This window comes from Pygocentrus nattereri, chromosome 3, assembly GCF_015220715.1.
Source record: "Pygocentrus nattereri isolate fPygNat1 chromosome 3, fPygNat1.pri, whole genome shotgun sequence".
NCBI lineage: Eukaryota > Metazoa > Chordata > Actinopteri > Characiformes > Serrasalmidae > Pygocentrus > Pygocentrus nattereri.
In genome coordinates, this window is record NC_051213.1 from 47243091 (window position 1) to 47264806 (window position 21716).

At 40.8% G+C, this 21716-nt stretch overlaps 1 protein-coding gene across 2 annotated transcripts; it reads right to left on the minus strand.

Moving 5' to 3' along the window:
- Positions 1-1672: 1672 nt before the first annotated feature.
- On the minus strand, positions 1673-10402 carry LOC108432335 (hemicentin-2-like). 2 transcript variants are annotated; one of them, XM_017706092.2, is made up of 10 exons: positions 10283-10402; positions 8877-8930; positions 8614-8781; positions 8349-8501; positions 7249-7494; positions 6882-7102; positions 6662-6770; positions 3844-3962; positions 3642-3709; positions 1673-2332 (listed from the first exon to the last, which is right to left on the minus strand). In XM_017706092.2, the coding sequence occupies exons 2-10, from the start codon at positions 8911-8913 to the stop codon at positions 2248-2250; spliced, it is 1206 nt and encodes a 401-aa protein (XP_017561581.1). In that variant the 5' UTR covers positions 8914-8930; positions 10283-10402; the 3' UTR covers positions 1673-2247. The 2 variants fall into 2 exon arrangements, with proteins under 2 accessions (XP_017561581.1, XP_037392615.1); XM_037536718.1 differs by having other exon boundaries at positions 8877-8945; positions 10283-10316.
- Positions 10403-21716: the final 11314 nt, after the last annotated feature.

The following is a 21716-nucleotide window of genomic DNA, read 5'->3' on the forward strand; positions in this document are numbered from 1 at the left end:
TTCTATAGTGTATAGACGTAAAAATGTCCAGAATGGTACGTTACCAGGGGAAGGAAAAAACAACGGGCCTCATTTACCATAAACACCAAGTGTTTCTCAAGTTTGTTCTTGAGAAAGGTCTTAAGAAAAAGTCTACATCAGATTCATGACGTGCTCTTAAACTGCAGAATTCTAAGAAAAAAAATCACAAGAAAACATCGGTGAACGTCAGAATCTTCAACAGAAATGCTTTTGAGAAACTTTTTCTCAAAACCCACTTAAGCAGTTTCAGTTTCCAATTTATTCCAACTTTAGGCCTCTTTTATTGGACTATTTCTCAAAAATGGACAAAAAAGAGTTTGTCCTGACTGCGACAATATGTATCCGTATGTATACACTAAGTATGTAGTACATTTAAGTGCATTCCACTTGGTTTGGAAGTGGGAAGAGGTTGGACCTGCATCACTTTTGGCTTCCACTACAAACTGGGAAAAACATGGACGCCTCCATGAAAGTCAGTACTGTTAGCAACAAGCTGGCCAGCTAACGCTACTGATAACAGTAACACTCAAAACTTCATGTGAACTTCATGATCAGTGTTACAGATTTACCAACTACTCTGTCTGTATGTTGACTGATCTGAAGCTAATCTCATTTAAAAGCTGAGAATTGGGTCCTTATTACTATTTGACTGTTCAAGCAGCCACGTCGAATTGATGCCATATGCTGTGCTTGGTGTTGAGAACACCTTCCCGACTTCCCGAGTAGAAATTCCCAGTTTTGGGGGGGGGTTATATCCACGTGTATAGCACCCTTCAACAATGTTAGCAAGCTAACTGCTTCTGTTTACCATAGATTGCTGCCTATAATGTCTTTGTTTACCTCCATGCTGTGCTATCTTGAAGCCAAAGCTGGCTTTTGGCTTGTTAACCCACAAATCTATCCTTTGTTGTGTTGTGTTCTACCTCCCAGCTGTACGTGTGAGTGTGTGGCCACCTGTGCAGATCTAACAGCCCCCCCATCTGTACCACCGCTAGCGGGAAGCGCTGCTAATTGAAGCTGGTGCAAATGTAGGGAAGCACACACACACACACACATGCATACACACAAAACATTTATTTCAAGGCTTAAGAAAGAAACCAAGGTTTAAGAACGAAAGAATCCATCAGTCACATCTTAAAAGACCTTATCTGTTGAAACCGGCTTGAGCTACGACTCAGGCTACGCTAAACATTAGACGCTCATAGAAAGCGGCCAGAAAATTGTAAAACATATACACTCACCGGCCACTTTATTAGGTGTTCAATTGCTTGTTAACACAAATAGCTAATCAGCCAATCACAGCCAATCACACTCACTGCATTTAGGCCTGTAGAGGTGGTCAAGACAACTTGCTGAAGTGCAGACTGAGCATCAGAACGGGGAAGAAAGGGGATTTAAGGGACTTTGAACGTGGCGTGGTCGTTGGTGCCAGACGGGCTGGTCTGAGTATTTCAGAAACTGCTGATCTACTGGGATTTTCACACACAACCATCTCTAGGGTTTACAGAGAACGGTCCGAAAAAGAGGAAATATCCAGTGAGTGGTCAGTTGTGTGGACGAAAATGCCTTGTTGATGTGAGAGGTCAGAGGAGAATGGGCAGACTGGTTCCAGATGATAGAAAGACAACAGGAACTGAAATAACCAACCAGAATCTCTGAGGAACGTTTCCAACACCTTGTTGAAAGTGTGCCATGAAGAATTAAGGCAGTTCTGAAGGCAAAAGGGGGTCCAACCTTTTACTAGCAAGGTGTACCTAATTAAGTGGCTTGTGAGTGTAGCACGTTATCATTATCCTGCAAACATTCTGGAAAATATAGTATTTACAAATGACAGACATAAAGATACGACATCAGAGAAGAGTCCACTTGTTAACATCACACTGGAGCTAAAACATGAAGCAGAAATGAAAGAGCAGCCACAGGAACCAGACTGTATGAAAGCTAATCTGCATTTTTTCCAATGACTAAGGCTTAATGGGAATATTTCAGAGCTCATGATACATCAATATATATTCACATTCATTTCAAGGCAGTTATTTGCAGCTTTGTTTATGGCTTTATTTGCAGCTGCATATGGCCATGCTAACATTGCATTGTGGCTAATACATGAAGCTGAAATGAAAGTTTAATCTCAGGAAAACAAATTTCTTTTCATTTTTGGGCGTGTCTGAAACTCCATTCCTCTCTGTATTATTATCAGTCTCAATGTCATCGTACTGTCTGATGTTATTCACTCATAACGTCATATTGATATCTGGGTAGTGGAGGTGGTCTCTCCTTCTTTCCCGCTGGATGAGGCTGTCTTACAGGCCTTTTGGGAGAAAACAAAGAGCACATACGTAAAAATGACATACATAATGAATATTTCTAGTCATAAATTAAGAGATATCTGTTTTTGAGTGTATTGTTCTTCATCTGTAAATAAAATGATCTAGTATTACAGAATCAATGACTGTTGACTATTATAAAAGGTACTAAAATATTATCTACAGCACTTGCTGTATACATACTGTACTGGGAGTCACTTCATGTCCAGTCAAAATGGCCTTTAAGCACTTATAAATCATTTTTGTCCACTCTTTGTCTTTAATACAGCGTCCATTCCTTTCTCTGATCTGAGAGGAAACCTTTTTCACACCTCCAAAGTTCCGTCTTAGAAGCTGGTTGATTTTCTGAAGTAATCGAACCCATTCAGTGGTGCTGAGGTCTGGCCTCTGTGTTGGTCAGTTCATCGTTCAGCTTCTTTGTCTGATGTGTCCGTCTCCTTTTCTCAGTGAGGTTCTTTTTGATCAGCTACACGTCCTTTCAGACCCACAGCACTGAGTGGTCTTCTCGCAGTGGAAGGATGGACAGAAACACCTGTGGATGTTTTCAGATCTGGAGCAGCTTGATCTTCTCCTCTCTCTCAGAGATCAAAGCTAAGTGCTGTTTATCTGATGGGGGCAGTTTGGGTGTTGACCAGGTCTTCCAGGTGGGTGTTAGGAGCCCCATTTTCTCTGGAGCTTTTAATCATTTTTTGATCTTTGACTTTCTCTTCCTTACAGAGGTAGATTATTTTATATTTATTCTTCTTCAAAATATTTCTGGAAAATATATAACTCACAGACCCTTAATGGCCATTTTGACTGGAATATTAAATAAATGAAGGCGGGACTCAGTTGTGTATGAGATGCAAGTGAAATGACATTTTGAAAATACAAAAATGGTAGAAATATAAAATACAGCTGAATCACAATCATTTACAGTTAACAGGGCTATATTTCTGGATGAAGAATATGTAAGTTATGACATAATAAAGTACCTAGTGCATAGTACCTATACTTAAGTGCATGTAGACCATTATGTATCATAACTCTATATGACGCTGCTGTCAGAACAAAACCCTGTATCTCCAAAATGGTCACTTTACAGGAGGAGGAAAAGACCCACTTTACTTTTAATGTAAGTCAATGGAACCAGACGTCTTTTCAATGAATTTGAGGTCATTTCTTTTGGTCCATTCATCATAAAAATTATGCAAAAGGCATTTTCAAACTTGATGTGTAAGCATATTATAGACTTTATGGTAAAGTAAATAAAATTACTTAAATATCTTTATTTTAAAAAAAAGGAACAGGTACCTGTCACACTGGCAGTAAGTCCTGTTTGTGAGCGGCTGCCGCACAGACCTCAGTTTTCTCACCTTTCTCTGAGGAAGAAGAACATCTTTATTAGATCCTCCGTCTCTCTATCTATGTCTGTGTAGGTGTGTGTGTGTGTGTGTGTGTGTGTGTGTGTGTGTGTGTGTGTGTGTGTGTGTGTATATAAACTGTTTTTTCTTACCCTCATACGTCTGTTCCTGTGATAAATAAGTGTAGTGACAACAGCCAGCAGAATCAGAAATACGCCGGCTATTGCTACGGCGACCCAGACCCACAATCCTACAGTGGTTGGGTCCTTCACTGTCAGTTCAAAACAAGAGCAGTAATGAGTTTTTTCAGACATACAAAGACACAAAGCATAAGGTGAACTCAAGTATTCAAGTGGTTGGTTGGTGTACTGGGTAACACCTCTGCCTTCTATGCTGTAGACTGTGGTTCAATCCCCTGCGTGGATAAGCACCTTAAACTGTACCAATAGGAGTCCTTGGGCAAGACTCCTAACACCACCTTCGCCTACCTGTGTAAAACTCCAAGTCGCTCTGGATAAGAGCGTCTGCCAAATGCTGTAAATGTAAGTACTCAGTTAACTGTTCTAAGTGCCAGTTTTTCAATACTAAAATCACTATTCAGGTAAACATTTTACCAAAACAATTTTCTATTTTGCAGCTCTGAAATGGGGATGCCTCAATGTGAGCGTGTCGCCACGGACATAACTGAGAATGCCTAATAGCCTAACTACTCCAGCTGACGTTTGCTAGTTCCAGAAATGGTGATATAGTTCTTTTACAAATGAACATGTTGACACATATTAATGTCGACAGCGAGTCCTCATCAGTGTCCAAAGTTGTACCAGTTAGCTGTAGTTTCAGCTCATCTGAAGAGGCAGCCTACATTACTCATCCACCCACCTTGGCTTTTTTAAATAAAAACGTGTTTTTAAATGTATTCCTTGCTGATAATTTTTTGTGCTACAGATTTTTAGTCTCTTAATACCAGTGCTAGCATGAAGTAAATCTCCAGTCATCCATTAATTTAGCCCAGACATGGACATACATTATGTTTTTCCTTGAATATCAATGTAAGTCCGAATGCACGTCTCTGAAGCAAGAAAGAATTTGTGTTTGGTGAATGAACGTCCATTCTGTAAACTTCACGCCGCCACACACACTTCTGGACCCAAAACTACATCCCAGGTTAGATGATGACATCGTTGAGGGCTTAAAATGTACATCCACCTACCAAATTTTGGGGTACTGGCAGTGGGGAACCTTGCCGATTAGAGCCAGGCCTTCAATCTGTGGCATAAATGTCCCAGCTGGTCCCACATTTTGGAAATCAATACAGGACAAATTGAATCCTCTGTCACTTCATAATTACACTGACAGTCAATCTAATGCCAGGACTTCTCTTCAGCTCCTGAAGTCCTAACCAGGAGAACTCACTAAGCCATATCTACCTAGATTCCTGATTCCGCTTTGGGCATTTCAATAATCTAACCCTTTTGTTTCCATCCAAATCTTTACAATGAAAAAAGAGCATTACTGCAAGACTCAGACTCCCAGAGTTTAAATACAAACATGATTCTGTTGAATACAAACTGACTAAAAATTACAGATATGCGTTTTTAGTTCCTAGAAATCAAAAGGCCTTCTCTAAAGCCTGAGGGTTCTTTGAGGCCCTGAAGGTTCCTCTCTTGATATTGGTTATGCTGCACTCCACACTGCTGCATATCACTGCTGTCACAGCAAAACCTCGCATCTCTAAAATTATAAGGATTTAAGTATATTTACAGCAGCTGGAAAAAAACATACTTTACTTTTAATGTAAGTCAATGGAACCAGAGTTTTTTCCAAGTCATTTTTGACCACTTCTGTTGGCCCATTCATCATGAAGTTTACACCCGATGTAAAGGGCAACAGGCGCAGACTACGTCAAACACTGAAAAACGACAAAAATGTAGACACTGGGTTTTATTCCGACAGCAGTGATACGTGAAGTTAATGAACTGGCAAGTCACGATCATAGCTGATGACCAAGAGTCATATGAATCATTGCGATTCATGTTTTGTCTTTTCTTGTTCTTTGTTTGCAACTACTAAAATAAAAAGCCTAAAGTGGCTAAAATAGCTTAGCCACCTTGTTAGCCTGTTTACCTACGACCCAACAGTGGTGGAATAAATACTCTGCGCTGTTGGGAAGACAAATGTTCGATCATTGCATCAAACAAATCTAGATTCTCTTTTTGAGAGTGAAAACTGCTCCTTCTGCAGGTAAACACGCTCAAAACATTGGAATTAGCACAAACACTACTAAGCAGCTCTAAACATGATGTCTCAATGAATGCATTTACGCTTTTATTTACATTTATTTACCTCAACCCACACACGCTTGTAAGCTACTTCTCCCTCAGGGTCGCCAGTCCAGGGCAGACATGCATACACATTCACACCTAGGGGCAATTCAGCATGTCCAATTGGCCTGACTGCATGTCTTTGGACTGTGGGAGGAAACCCACGCAGACACAGGGAGAACATGCTCCACCGAAAGGACCCTGGTCGCCCGGCTGGGGAATCGAACCCAGCCCCTTCTTGCTCTGAGGCGACAGCGCTACCCACCGTGCCGCCCTTGCCATTACACCAAATTTTGTGTGTTGCAGCATTTTATGATTGTAAACAACTACGAATTGTGGAAAAAACCTGCAGTTGGCCTAAATAACTGTGATCATCTTAAAGAATGCAATTAGGCGAATATCTAATAACTGTGACAGGCCTATTCATAAAGCTAGGCGGAGGTGCCTGAGCCTTGTTACAGGTACTAAGCCATGATTTGGCAAATTGTACTTACTGGAAGTGTTTGGCGAAGGTTCAATCAGCATTATGCGGATGACATCATGCTAACTAGTGCTTTCGTTCGTCATTAGACGCCTTATCACTTTGATTTGCTCCTTTCACTTGAGTTCAGTATCTAGTTCAGGAGACGCCAGCTGTGCTTGTGCTTACCGGTAGCAGCAGTGGTCCCTCCCTGTACCGTCAGAGTCAGCTTCTTTGTCCGAGTCTGTCCTTTCACATCTACAGTGCAGACATACACTCCAGTGTCAGAAGGCTTTAACTGCATAAGAGAAAAAGAGTGGAAGTTACGCTGCTTTCAGTTACACAAGTCTGGAAAACAAACGACTGGGGAAGATTAAAGGAATGAGAAAAAAAAAACAGTACTTCTCACTTTTGTCAGTGTCGCAGTAAAGTTGCCGCTGCGGGGGTCGGCAGCAAACTTGACTTTTGAACTTGAAACTTTTGTTAAATTTAGGAGATGGAAGTCAGCAGGGGACTCATGTGTCCACCTCACTCCATCTATAGTCAGACTACTCAAAATGGGCAAGGAACATGGTAGTTGTACAGTGCCTCCTGTAAGACCTGAAACTTGCTCAGGGGCTTGTAGAGGGCCTGAGGAGCAAAGCAGAACAGTTATAGGCATCCAATTCAAAATAAAAGCCTACTGTTGCTGTTTTTTGTTGACAGGGAGATACATAGAAAGTAAAGCAAATAATAGCAAATAATATCAAAATAAAAGTAGCATAGAGGACACAAACCTACAACAGTGATGACCTGTTCTATCTTCCCCACCTCTTTCCCCCCGTTATCTTTGATCTGACAGGTCCACTGGCCGGCATCATCCAATGTCACAGATTCCAGGGTTACGGTGTTGCCGGGGCTTCCATGATGTTCAGCACCTGAAGGCTTCTTCCACTGAACCTGCGCTGTTGAGTCTCCTTCAACGTCACACCTCAGGGTCACACCAGAGGGGATCAGCACAGTGTCTGAAGGACTCACAGAGACTGAGAGAAAGAAGAGAACAAATAATGACGGAGTTAACGGGAACGGTTCAGTCAACAAAGCTGGATTTAGTAAAACATCAAGCCACTGATTGGGTGTCCAGGAACTTCAGGGCTGAGGTGGCACCTTAATAGGGCTCCCAGTAGATCCATGTAGATGAGAATGAAATATAAGAGCAGTGTTGGTCTTGTGCTGCATTTTCTATTAACATGTAGTATTAAGGCTGAACGATTAATCAGATTTTATCTTCAGTGACGACTTTGCCTTCCAACGATTACGAAAACAAGATAATCAAGATAGCGATAATGATTTGAGTTGTGATGACGCTCTCGCTTTGCACTGCACTTTCACCCCTCCCTAAGAAACCCAAACTCATTTATTTTGGTTCAAATGATTTTTATTTAATATTTTGATTTATGTTTGGTAGTTTTCAGTAGGTTGTAATAGGAAGAGCTTTACAACATAGTTGATCTTATTTATTTGGATTTTTTTTTTCATTTATTATTTTGATTTAGAGTCATTTATTCGTCCATTCATAGTCTAAGCCACTTATCCTCCTGGGTTGTGTGGGGGGGGGTGTGGCAGGGCGCTCGTTGGCCAGGAAACACCCCAGACAGGACACCAGTCCATCGCAGTATATTATATATTATTTTTCAGGTGAATTATATTTAAAGTTCAAGGAAATCTGCTGTTAATAAGACTAGTTCAATAAATGCTCGATGTTTCCAAGCACCGGGTGTTAATGAATACTTGAATCCTTCAACAAAGGAAGACGCTGTTGGCTGCTCAGTTACACTGTGTTGTTTATGAGTAACTCAGCTTTTATTTCGTTCCATCCTGTCATCTTTGCTCTCACCTGACACAACATGCAGTTTGTGCTCCTTTTTGATTTGGTTCCCGTTTATATCAACTCCACTGCAGGTGTAGACTCCAGTGTCACCGGCCTCCACTGAAGGAATCTTCAGGCTGTCTCCAATTGGCTTTGCCTTCTTAGCAACAGCAGCGCTCCCTTTAAACAGAAAGCAGATCTCACAGCTACAGGCCACGTTAACATGAGATGTTCCATAAACCGCGATTGTAAAAGGTTAAAGTGACGTAAAAGAGAAGATAAAAGCAGATACCTTTGATTACACCTCCCCTTTTGGTATTAATTTTAAAGACGAGGACACTGTTGTGTTTCCATTCCGCATAATTTGCTGTCCTTGTGCCTACATCACCACAGTCCATCGTCACCTCCTGTCCACGTTTCTTGTAGAGCACCTCAGATCCTCCAGTGGCTGCACACAGAGCTGAAACAGAGAGAAAGCTGTGTGGAACGGCAGCATCTATACAGACACTACTGCTTCAGGAACGGTGAGTGGTGAATGGGTCATTCCTCACTCACCCAAAGTGATCCAGAGGAGGGTTTCTGATGACGACATTTCTGCCCATCCAGCTCCTGAAATCAGAGAAACTGAGAACGACACCAAAAAACAAAGCACTACAGTTCCTCCAGCGTTCCTCTAGCGTTCCTCCAACGTTCCTCTCGTCTGTGGACAGTTGCTCTGCTTGTAAATGACCTCCATGTGTCTCCATTTAGGGTTATTGGTGTGTTGTCTAATTAATTAATTGATTTCCGTATGTAAATCGTCTATTATTATTATTCCTATTATTCTTTTGTTTTGGCTGCAGATAAAAATCAGTCAGTGGTCATGTTGATGAATATGCACTGTACAGTAACGGGGCTGATTTAGATTCCTAAAAACAGACTTACACCAAACTTGCATTTCCTCTTTAAGAAAAACAGCAGAAGCAATAATTAATTTTTTTTTCTTATTTATTCTAAAAACACCACCAGTGGCTTCTAACCACAGAAGCTATTTCCGTTCATGCGTCTCTCCATTTCTCTCCTCTCTGAAAGTGATATACGTACTTTTTCTTTCATGAATACATTCTATAAGATACATACAATTAAAAAAAATTAACATGCTAAAAAATAAACTCATTATCAGCATTTCCAGTGATCCGAAGATGAACGATTCCGAGTCGTTTAAAAAGGCCAAAGCGTCGTAAATACAACTAAAAGCATTCCTAATTAAGTTAGTAGTAATATTCATTTTTGAACTTGTACATTATTTACTGTATGAACATAATGCAAAGCGAATCCGGAGTCAGCACTAAATTAATGAGGATTATATTTAAGCAGTTAGGTTGTTGAACATATAGTGTTTACCGTATTCTCTCAGCAAGGATGCAGATACTGTCATTTTTATTTTATATGTTACAATTTGTTGAATCTTTCTCGTCCTGTTCCTTCTTAAGCACAAATTTAATTTAAATTTCTTTTTTTTTTTTTTTTTTTTTTTTGGGGTTTTTTTGTTACTATTTTTAATTCGGCAAAATTTTAGGCAAATTCATTTATCTTGTTCTTCTTTCTATTTATGTATTTAATCAAAAAAAATAAATAATTCGATTCGATTGTATTGAGAAATCGCATCGAAAAAAAACTGGGCGAAAAAAAAAATGCGCCGCGATTTTTCTAAATGCATTTTAAGAGGGAAGAAAAAAATAATTACAAATTTAACTAAACAGACAAAATAAAATAAAATGACCCACGAGTCGTTTTTGCCTTTTACACATGTATAAATGACTGGGTTTGTAAATGTACGATCGCGCGAAAACAAAGTTCAGTTCGACTCGAGAGGAAAAGAGTCGCGGCTGCACTTTTATTTTGAATAATCGACTGGTTCGCAGTTTATAGTTTAAAAGGCGCAAGAGGCAGAAATGAAATCGCTTATTTTAAATACTTACAGGAGCAAAGCTGAGAAAGAGTCTCCGATCAGAGAAGCAGTGAACTGAACTGAGAGAAAGAGGGAGGGAGGGAGAGAGAGAGAGGGAGGGAGGGAGAGAGAGAGAGAGAGAGAGGGAGGGAGGGAGGGAGAGAGAGACAGACGGAGACAGACAGACAGAGAGAGGGAGGGAGGGAGGGAGAGAGAGAGAGAGAGAGAGAGCGGAAGACGGTTAAGCTCCACTGTGGGAGGTTATAGTGAAGAATGACGCCGTGTGGACGTTCATCGTCGCTGCATTTGAACAGGCGAGGTAACTCCTCTTATTTCACTTATTTCATTAAAAAAATAGAAAATAACTGATCATAATAATGAGAGCGAGCTCCCGTAGATCATATCGAGTCAGTAAACCGAGCATCTGCTACTGGCCTCGCTTTATTTTTAGGTTTATATGGACGCTGGTCAGTCAGATCTGACCACTTGTTAACCAGCGAACTGGCGAATGAGTCGGTTCTTTGAATCGGTTCCTTTTAGGTCAACCGACTCGTACATCCACCACTTAAGGTAAACAGAGTCATAACTGTTTACCTGTTTACCTGAAGACTTTAATAAGACCCAGTCCCATTTCTCATTTTTACCCCTTTTACTCCATTTTACACCATTTTAGGTGGAACAGGAAATTTAGCCAGCTAGCTACCAGGACAGCAGCATGCTACTAACGATTTTATGCTTGTTATAAATAAACTGACCAGAATACACTGAAACGACATTAAACTAAGACAGTACAATAGTTATCTTTACTTTTACAGGAGAAATGATTTACATTTGTGGGTTTCTTTGGCCGCTTGTGGAGCCGTCAAGTATATAATTAACTTTACCCGAATTTTCCCAGTTTTCAGAAGCAGGCAGGAATGCGGTAGGAGTGTTGAGGTAACCCCACTGAGGATCCTCTGTCTGGTAACACCTGCAGCTGAAGCTAACGACAATTCAGCGAGTCCTTTACTCTTCCAGATGAAGTTGCTAAGAGCCCAGCTGGTGACAGGCTGTATAAATAAAAATAACGCATGGCCACGCCTTATTAACACGTGGGAAGGAAATCCTAATGTGTGGCAACAGCCTATTAAGGCATAGGGATGGGGTGATTAAGTTGTGGGCCTGTGGCCATGGTTCTCAGGCGGAAAATGGTGGAGAGCCCTCTCTGGGTCGGGGATAGGCTCTTGCCTCAAGTGGAGGAGTTTAAGTATCTCGGGGTCTTGTTCACAAGTGATGGTAAAAGGGAGCAGGAGATTGACAGGCGGATTGGTGCTGGGTCAGCAGTGATGTGGGCTCTTTACCGGTCTGTTGTGGTAAAGAAAGAGCTGAGCCATAAGGCAAGGCTCTCGATTTACTGGTCAATCTACATTCCCATCCTCACCTATGGTCATGAGCTTTGGGTAATGACCGAAAGAATAAGATCGCGAATACAAGCGGCCGAAATGAGTTTCCTCCGCAGGGTGTCTGGCCTTAGAGATAGTGAGAAGTTCGGTCATCCGGGAGGGACTCGGAGTAGAACCGCTGCTTCTCCACGTCGAGAGGAGCCAGCTGAGGTGGTTCGGGCATCTGGTTAGGATGCCTTCTGGATGCCTCCCTCAGGAGGTGTCACAGGCAAGTCCACCCAGGAGGAGACCCCGTCCTGTTCGCCCATAAGCTAAGCTAATTAGGCGAGTCATTCTGTGGAAATGTCCATTTTTGTGTCCCCAGCATTTACAGATTATATTATAAGGGATATATTACCCTTGAAAAACATGTTAGGGTTACAATTTATTTCTGCTTAAAAATAAAATGTTATTTTAACAGTTACACCTTCTTGAGCCTCAATTTAGCAACATTGGACCACAGAAGAGCTCGTCCCCACAGTCATGTGTAAAGGCTGAGGCCGTCTTTTGAGGTAAGGACATGTTTTTTCTGCAGTTGTACCTGCCGTAGTCTATGCGTGGCTAGGATGAATATGATCTAAACAAATGGCAGATAAATATTATAAAATATAATAATGAAAGTTGTGGTCCCCCGGAGTCGTGTCCCTGAAAAAGTCTTTTATTTTGAAATAAAAGTCACACTGATGACATCACTCGACTTCCTTTCACCTGTTTTCTGAGGATCTATGAAGAGAAGCACACGGTGAGTCCACTGCGTCCTCCGGTGAGCTGAGATTTTTTCATTCAGCTCATGATCTCATATGAAGCTTTTAGCCGAAGTCACTGGTGTGACCGACTTTAATTGTGATAAAACAGAACACAGATTGATTAAATGAACTATTTCGGTGGATGTGGATGTGGTCAATCATGTTCCATGGTTGACCACATGTGGTTCAATGCTCCGGAGCAGCCGTTTCGTAAAATTCATGTTTCATTAAAAAGGTCTCTGGTGTCACCTTTATTATGTGTAACACCAGTGACGATCAGTAACACCAGTGACTCCTATGGACAGACAGAAAAGGGGACGTTTCTGTTGAATGAGCCAGGGATGCTTTCGAGTTCATGTGTCAGGCTCCAGTCCTCGCGGGGCTAAAACACTGCAGTCTTCAGCTCATCAGCTGATCAGTGAGGCCTTCAGGAACTGAAGTCAGTGCGTTAGATGAGGGTTAACGCTGATCTCCGCAGCACTTTGGCCTAGAAGGTCCCCAGTTTGACATGCCTGCTTTACAGTGACCAAAAGATGAAGAAATGACCAAAAGAGACCATTAAATCATTAATCATGGTAATCATAAACGGTTCCAGCTGCATTATCCATATTTCAAGTGGTAAAAAACCTTGTATTTCATGTGATCCAGGGATATTTAGTGTGTATAAACTTCATCACGGTGGCGTGGTGGGTAGCGCTGTGGCCTCACAGCGAGGAGGGCCTGGGTTCAATTCCCTGGCCGTGGGTGACCGGGGTCCTCTCTGTGTGGAGTTTGCATGTTCTCCCTGTGTCTGCGTGGGTTTCCTCCAGGTTCTCCGGTTTCCTCCCACAGTCCAAAGACATGCAGTCAGGCCAATTGGACATGCTAAATTACCCCTGGGTGTGAGTGACGGTCTGTGTCTGTCTGTCTGCCCTGCAATGGACTGGTGACCACCTGTCTAGGGTGTATTCTGCCTTCCGCCTGATGCCTGCTGGGATAGGCTCCAGCACCCCCCTCCTGCGACCCTGACGGAGAAGCGGCTTAGAAAATGAATGGATTGATGGATGGATGGACTTCATCACTGGATCCGCTGAAATATGAGACCGTTTTAGCAGTGAAAACTAGTGTAGTGGGTAACACCTCTGCCTACTACGCTGTAGACGGGTTCAATCCCCTGCTTGGGCAGCACCCTACACTATACCAATAAGAGTCCTTGGGCAAGACTCCTAACACCACCTTCGCCTACCTGTGTGTAAGCCGCTCTGGATAAGAGCATCAGCCAAGTGCCATCAATGTAAAATGGTACAAGCAAGCGAACATGCCGGCTCACTGAAATGACATTGCAAGAAAGTAAGCTTGCTATTAAACTTAAACCAACACCAGCTCCTAAAACTGAAAAGCCTCTGAACAACCACATTTGACACAGCCTGCTGGTTTGTGTGGGGTATTCTGCAGAGGTCTGTCTTATAATGCCAGTCTAGTGTGCAGCAGTGTTAGCTCGCGTGTGGCAAGAGCCATATCTGACCTCATTATTCAGATCCGGCCACGTTCAGAGGCAAAACGTCCATACAGCAAAACACTTCTGCTGTGGAACATTGTTTACCTCAGAATGTGATGTAAGCTTTTTTTTTTCCAAAACACCATTCATTTCTTTCTCAGACAAAACCAGATTAGACTAATGTGGGGATGATGTCAGAGGCCTGAATGTACGTAGGACAAAACATGAGCTTTGCGGCATTTTCCGTCACCACAGAGCGAACTGGAGGCGATTTCTGATAAAAATGCTATTTCATTTTTTCCACAGAGAGAAACAGCTGAGACGCTGAGTTCAGGCCGAATTCTTTATCGCTGAATTTGTCTGCCAGAGCCGGTTTATGAGGAGCCTGGCTTCTTTGTATTTCCCAATTCTATGAGAAACAAGACTGCAAAACATCAGAGGGCGCCCGCGATTGAGCCCCCAAATGAATGGGAGTAAGTGGAACGGAAAATTCCCAAACAAGCCGGCGAATAGGGAACCAGCTTCAGCTCCCACATGTCTAACAGGATCCCGGACAGCTTTAATTCAGAGTTTTTGGTTTACTCTGGACATTTCACTCTGGACAGTTTTTCAAATCTTGGACAACATAGAGCAGCTTCGCTCAGTGTTTGGGAGATGCAGGCTTAAATACAAGAACAAGGGTTAACAAGACACAGGTGAAAACAATGAAGGGCAGAGTCTAGAAACAAGGGGGCAGAACAGGGAAGAATCAAAACAAAGAAGCACATGGACAAGACCAGAGGTAAACAAAATCACATGGAGGACTGTGAGGGGCCAATCGTGACACTGGCGTTTCCAAATTACGTCAAAGGATTAAAACAATCAAAACGGAGATACAAGGTTTTGCTCTAACGGTTATGGTACATTCTAAATATTAATATATTATGAGTATGCTATATTGTAAATATATTCGAGATTATTGGTATAAGTCATTATACAACGAGGGGAAACAAATATTCAGACTCTTATTTTTTGCTATTTAATATACATCCAGTGAATATGTCCAGTTTAAATGTATACAGACAATGGCTTTTGATTTTGCACTTATAAACAAAAAAGGATATATTAATTTGCATAAACAAATGATTAAAAAATGACATTCATGGGGGGAAAAATGTCTTTAGTTACGTCAAATAATAACATTAGTGCTTTCGCTTTGAGACGTCTACATTAGGAATTTTGAGCCACTCTTGGCGAACAATATTCAGTTCCCCAAGATTACAAGGGTTCGGCGGTCTGACATTGCAGCTTAATTGGTCTTCCCCACAACATTTTGGTAAAATAACCCCTAAAACAACAACGAATATATATATTTAAGTGTATTTCCAAAATTATGCAAAAGGGGGTTGTAACGAGGCGTAGGACCGTCATGTCAACGACCGAGGGTGCCGAAGAGGCAACTGAGCAGCAACGTCGGAGCAGCTCTCCTAGACAAGACCATGGCGAAGCCGAACCAGAGGTTAGCTTGCTAAGAATACTGAACGAGCTCAAGGACTTTAGACGTGATAATAAGCAACAGCTCGCTGACATAAAGCAAGAACTGAGCAGAACTAACACAAGATTAGAAGAAGCAGAAGAGCGAATCGGCAAAGCTGAGACAAGACTCCAAGCAGCGGCAACTCTGATTCAGCGCCTTCTCCGGCGCCAAACAGACATGGAGGCTAAGCTACCGAACAAGAAGGGCGCTCACGTAGAGACAATCTTCGCATCTATGGCATCCCCGAAGAAGCCGAGGGAAAGGATATGATTGGCTTCCTGGAGAATTTACTGAAGAGAGCGCTCGATTTTCCACACGGTGAACAGCTCAGAATTGAGAGAGCACACAGAGCACTGGTCCCAAAACCACCCAGCTCGCAGGGGAGACCGCGGCCTATAGTCGCGCAATTTTCAAGCCACAGAACGAAGGAAGAGGTGCTCTGCAAAGCCTGGCAGAAGAAAGAGGTTTTCTGCAACAATGTCCGCTTTTATGTGGATCATGACTATACTCCTGCTGTCCTTAAAAAACGCAGTGAGTATAGCGCAGCGAAAAAGGTACTGAAAGAAAAGAAAATCAAGTTTCAGACCCCTTACCCAGCGAGGCTACGGGTCTTTTACGAGGAGGGTGCCAGGCTGTATCAGAGTGCGGCGGAGGCAACAAGAGACATGGCTGCGCGGGGATTTCCAGTGTCAATGGTGAAGCCCTTCACCGATTCGCTCCAAGAAGAGGTGCAACTTTTGGCGGAATGGCAAGTGGTCACGCGACGCTCAGATCACCGGGGCCAGGTTGTGGCTAAAGCACCCACACAGGCAGAGAAGCCTGTCTCACTATCCTACAGGGAAAAGTTGCAGGATTTCAGGCGTAGAGCGTCTTTGGAGGATTGAAATATGAACAGACGTCTCGATTCAGTCACCGGGAGTAGATAAGTTGCCCGTATCTTCGGCTCATTATCATTATCGGTCATTTAAGATTTTACTTGCAGTAGCTCAATTCCTACTTTCTCAGAGTTATGAGTTTTTGAGTTAGATACACAAGTCGGGAGGTGATCAAAAGATGGAACGAACTGTCCTCTTGGTAGTTGCCATGGGATTCTGTTCAAGGGCCCTACTCGGATTAAAGAGTGGGTCATCCCCTTATGGGCATTCTGACTTCCCAAGCCCCCAAAGGTCTCATTTAAAACAAGCCTCAGTATTGGAAGCTAATGTTCAGTTAGAATGTAATATTGTTACTATGTTATTGTTCACATGGTTTTTGTGTGTGTTCGCGACTTTCATAACAGTCAGGGGGACATGTAGGAGTTCAACTTTGAATCAGAGAAGTGAGGAAATTTTGAGAAAGTATGGTAATTATTGTACGAACCATGAACGACCAAGACCTTAAAGTAATTTCATTTAATGTAAACGGGATATTACACCCAGTAAAGAGAAGTAAGATTCTATTAAAAATGAAGAAAGAAAAGGCACATATTGTTCTCTTGCAGGAAACACATCTTGGCTCCTCTGAACATGAGAAACTTAAAAGAATGGGTTTTTCAAAAATGTATTATTCATCTTATAAATCAGGCCGCAGGAGGGGGGTTGCAATATTAATCTCCAATAAAATACCGTTTGAACAAATATCTGAAACAAAAGATAAGGAGGGAAGATACATTTTGGTTTCAGGAAAGGTAGAGGGCACTTTAATAACAGTATTGAATGTTTATGCTCCACCTGGTAGTGACTTGGCATTCTATAGAAAAATGTTTGATTTGATGGTAAAAGCGGAAGGTATATTAATTTGTGGGGGAGATTGGAATATTCGTCTTAATCCAAAGTTAGACTCTACAAAAGAAACCTCTGTGAAAGCACTACATAAAAAATTAAGTGTATTAATGATAGAGTTGGGCATAATAGATCTTTGGAGAGATTTTAATCCAACAAGACGTGACTACACATATTATTCTTCACCCCATAATGCTTACTCAAGAATTGATTATTTTTTCATATTTAAAAGGGACCGACTTAGAATACGCCGTATTGATATAGGAATGATTGACCTGTCTGATCATGCACCCATTTCATTAGTTATGCAAATGAATAGAGCCCCTGTAAATACATTATGGAGGCTTAATTTGAATATTCTGAACAGCCCGCAATTTAAAACACAAATGGCTGAAGAAATAAAAATATTTATGCAACAGAATGACAATGGGGAAGTGGGCTCAGAGATAGTGTGGGACACATTGAAAGCGGTTATGCGAGGGAAAATAATAGCCCATTGCGCTTTTCAAAAGAAAATAAGACAATCAAGATTGTTGGATTTAAATAAAGAATTAATAGAGCTTGAATTTGAACACAAAATCAAACAAAACCCAAATCTCATTTCAAAGATAAAGGCGATTAGGAATGAAATAGATCTAATATATACACAAGAAATTGAAAAAAAGATGTTATTCACAAAACAAAAATATTATGAGTCAGGGTCAAGAGCCACCAAACTACTGGCAAGAAGATTACAAAAACAGCAAACAGAAAATATGATTTACAAAATCAGAGATAAAGACTCTAACATTTTATTATATGATAGGGATGGAATACAAGAAGCTTTTAAAAAATACTATGAACATTTATACTCTCAGCCACACCTAGAGGATGATCAAAAAATTGATAGTTTTTTGGGATCTCTTCATTTGCCTGCCCTTTCAGAAGAGCAAAACAAAGAATTGACGGCGGAAATAACAGAAGAAGAATTGAACAAGGCCATTTCTAGGCTAAAGGCAAATAAGTCCCCGGGTACAGATGGTTTTCCTTCGGAATGGTACAGGACGTTTAGATCAGAATTAATACCGGGTCTTCTTCAAGCATGTAATACAGCTCTTTTGGAAGGGAAGATACCACCTTCATGGAGGGAGGCTATAATTTCTGTCATTCCCAAGGAAGGAAAGGATAAAACAGATTGTGCGTCATATAGACACATTTCAGTTCTAAATGTAGATTATAAGCTGTACACAGCTGTTCTTGCCAAAAGAGTAGAAAGGTTCCTTCCTCAGCTCTTACACAATGATCAAACAGGATTTATCCCACAAAGACAAACTCATGATAATATTAGACGCACACTACATATATTAAGCCATATTGAACAATGTAATTTGGAAGCTTGCTTAGTTAGTTTGGACGCTGAAAAGGCTTTTGACTCTGTAAGTTGGACCTTTCTATATAGAGTCCTTAAACGATTTGGGTTTCATGACCAATTCATTAAAGGAATTCAGACCTTATATGATAAACCAAAAGCACGAATAAAGGTAAACGGACATCTCTCAGACACGATCATATTAAAACGTGGTACAAGACAAGGGTGTTCAATTTCACCCCTGCTCTTTTCCCTCTATATAGAACCACTTGCTCAATGGATACGCCAAACAGATGAGATTAAAGGTGTCTCCATACAGGGGGAGCAACATAAGATTGCACTCTATGCAGATGATGTTTTGATGTATTTGGAAGAACCCTCAAACTCTTTTCCTAAACTTATGGAACTTTTGGATTGTTTTGGGAGATATTCTGGATATAAACTAAATGTACAAAAGACCCAAATACTGGCTTATAATTATACACCCCAAAGGATAATATTAGATAGTTTTAATTGGAGCCAGAATTCATTAAAATATCTTGGAGTAAATTTACCAAGAGACATTTTGAGACTGGCAGAGATTAATTATGGACCCCTTTTAACAAAAGTTAAAGCAGATATGGAATTCAATCTCCTTTTTAAACCTTAGTCATAGAGTAGATTCCGTAAAAATGAATATTCTTCCAAGATTCCTCTTTTTGTTCCAGGCTCTTCCAGTAGAAATTAATTCAAAACAATTTTCAGAATGGAATAAAATTATATCTAGATTTATATGGCAGGGGAAGAGACCCAGGATTAGATTCAAAACACTACAACTCTTAAAGGGGAAAGGGGGAATGGCTCTCCCCAATCTTATAGATTACTTTTACACAGCCCAAATAAAATTCTTGATTAGTTTGTGTAATCCAGATTTTCATGCTAGATGGAAAGATATCGAATTGTCATTGATGAAAGATCCCCCTGTATATGCTGTATTAGGAGAAAATGACTGGAGAAGATATGTGGACAAAATTCAAAATCCATGGATGAAGGCAGAATTAAAAATTTGGAGTATGGTTAAGGAGGAATACAAATTAAATGAAAAATTGAGAATATTTAGATGGTGTGCGTATGATAGAGATTTTAAGCCTAACGAGATGGATGATAGATTTAAAACCTGGATAGCTAAAGGTGTAACAACATTCTATTCATTAACAGAAAAGGGTCATCTGCAAGATTTCCAGACCTTGAGAGAAAAGTATGGACTGGAAAAACAAGATTTTTTTAGATATCTTCAGATACGCCATTACTTTGATCACAAAATTAAACAGAAAAATTTAGACATGAATAAACCAATAATACAAGTAATTGCTGAAGCATACTTAACAGAACCAAGTAAAGGCATAATTTCTAGATTGTACAAGGGTTTTATAATGGAAAAATCTTATTCTACACAATATATTAAAAACAAATGGGAAAAAGAGGGTAATCTTGTTATCTCAGATGAGGAGTGGTCCAAAGTTTGTGATTTTCAGTGGAAATATATCAATTCATATGCATGGCGGGAGTTTGGATGGAAGTGCCTGATTCGTTTCTTTATTACTCCACAACAAAACATACACTTTACAGGGAATGTAGCAGAATGTTGGAGGTTATGCGGGAATCAAACAGCCAATCATTGGCATATATTCTGGAAATGTCCAGTGATACAAAGCTACTGGTTGAAGGTTCATAAAGCATTGATGGAAATATTCCGTACCGAAATACCCTGTCAATTTGAAGTTTTGTACCTGGGGAATTGGAAATGGGAAGGGTCAGATAAATATTTATTTGGGGTTTTGATATCTGCTTGTAAAAAAAATATAACAAGGTGCTGGGGTACTCCGGAGCCTCCTATAATAGACAATTGGATAGATCTAGTGAATGAAATATATATTATGAAAAAAATAAATTTCTCACTCCGTTTGCAAATGAATAAATTTGTTAAGTCTTGGTCGAAGTGGGTTACTTATATAAAACCTTTACGACCACATTTCATGGAAGTATCCAATAAGTAAGAATTACTGTTTATAATATTGTGTTGTTGTACCAAACTGATAAATATATTTTGAAAGTCACCATATAATTTCATGTAAAGGTATCTACTTCTGACATTTGTTTATGTATCTCTGTACTTCCCCACTCCCAACATGGACTGTATATTGCTCTCTGACTGAATGTACATAGTTGAAAGTTTTTTTTTATTTTTATTTCATTTTTTTATTTTCCCCTTCATTGTAGTTGACTGTGTTAAAAATGAAAAAAAAACAAAAGCTATTAAGAGACAAAATTGACCTGGAAGGTGGCTAAAAGTGGAAAAGTGATTGTTTCTCAAAATAAAGAATTTAAAAAAAAAAAAAAAAAAAAGATTACAAGGGTTCCTCTGATGATTTCCAAATCCCCCATAAATCTCAAGGCCAGCAGTTCAAGTCAGGAGATTGGCTAGACCATGTAAACACCTTCACCTTCTTCTTTAGAAACCTGTTTTCAGTTATTTGGCTGCATGTTTGGGGTCACTGTCTTGTTGAAATGTCCATCTTCTCCTCCTATTGAGTTTCTTAGCTGAGAAGATTAAGTTCTTCTCTATTATCTCCTGGTGCATCTCTCCATTCATGGTTCTCTGATGATGTGCAATGATGTCCAGTACCGTTTGCACAGGAGCAGCTCCATGTCATGATGCTCCCACCATCATGCTTCACTGTAGGAGTTCTTGGAATCATATGTGCAACCCTTTCTCCAAATATGATGAGTGGAATTGCTGTCAAAGACGTTTTGTTTTGTTTAAGTTACATCGATCAGGCGTAACATTCTGACCACCTCCCTGTTTCTACGCTCATTGTCCATTTTATCAGCTCCACTTACTGTATAGCTGCACTCTGTAGTTCTACAGTTACAGACTGTAGTCCATCTGTTTCTCTGATACTCTGTTACCCTGTTCTTCAGGGGTCAGGACCCCCATGGACCCTCACAGAGCAGGTAGTGGATCATTCTCAGCACTGCAGTAACACTGACGTGGTGGTGGTGTGTAAGTGTGTGTTGCACTGGTCTGAGTGGATCAGACACAGCAGCGCTGCTGGAGTTTAAACACCTCAGTGTCGCTGCTGGACTGAGAATAGTCCACCAACCAAAAATATCCAGCTGACAGCGTCCTGTGACCACTGATGAAGGACTAGAGGACG

Bases quoted from the DNA above. Each gene is read 5' to 3' on its own strand.
- LOC108432335 (XM_017706092.2), bottom strand. From the start codon at position 8,913: ATGTCGTCATCAGAAACCCTCCTCTGGATCACTTTGG. The intron at 7,103-7,248 runs GTTTGTGTCCTC...TTTGCTCCTCAG, and splicing joins ACAGGTCATCACTGTTGTAG to GCCCTCTACAAGCCCCTGAG. The intron at 6,771-6,881 runs GTGAGAAGTACT...TCTCTTATGCAG, and splicing joins TTACTGCGACACTGACAAAA to TTAAAGCCTTCTGACACTGG.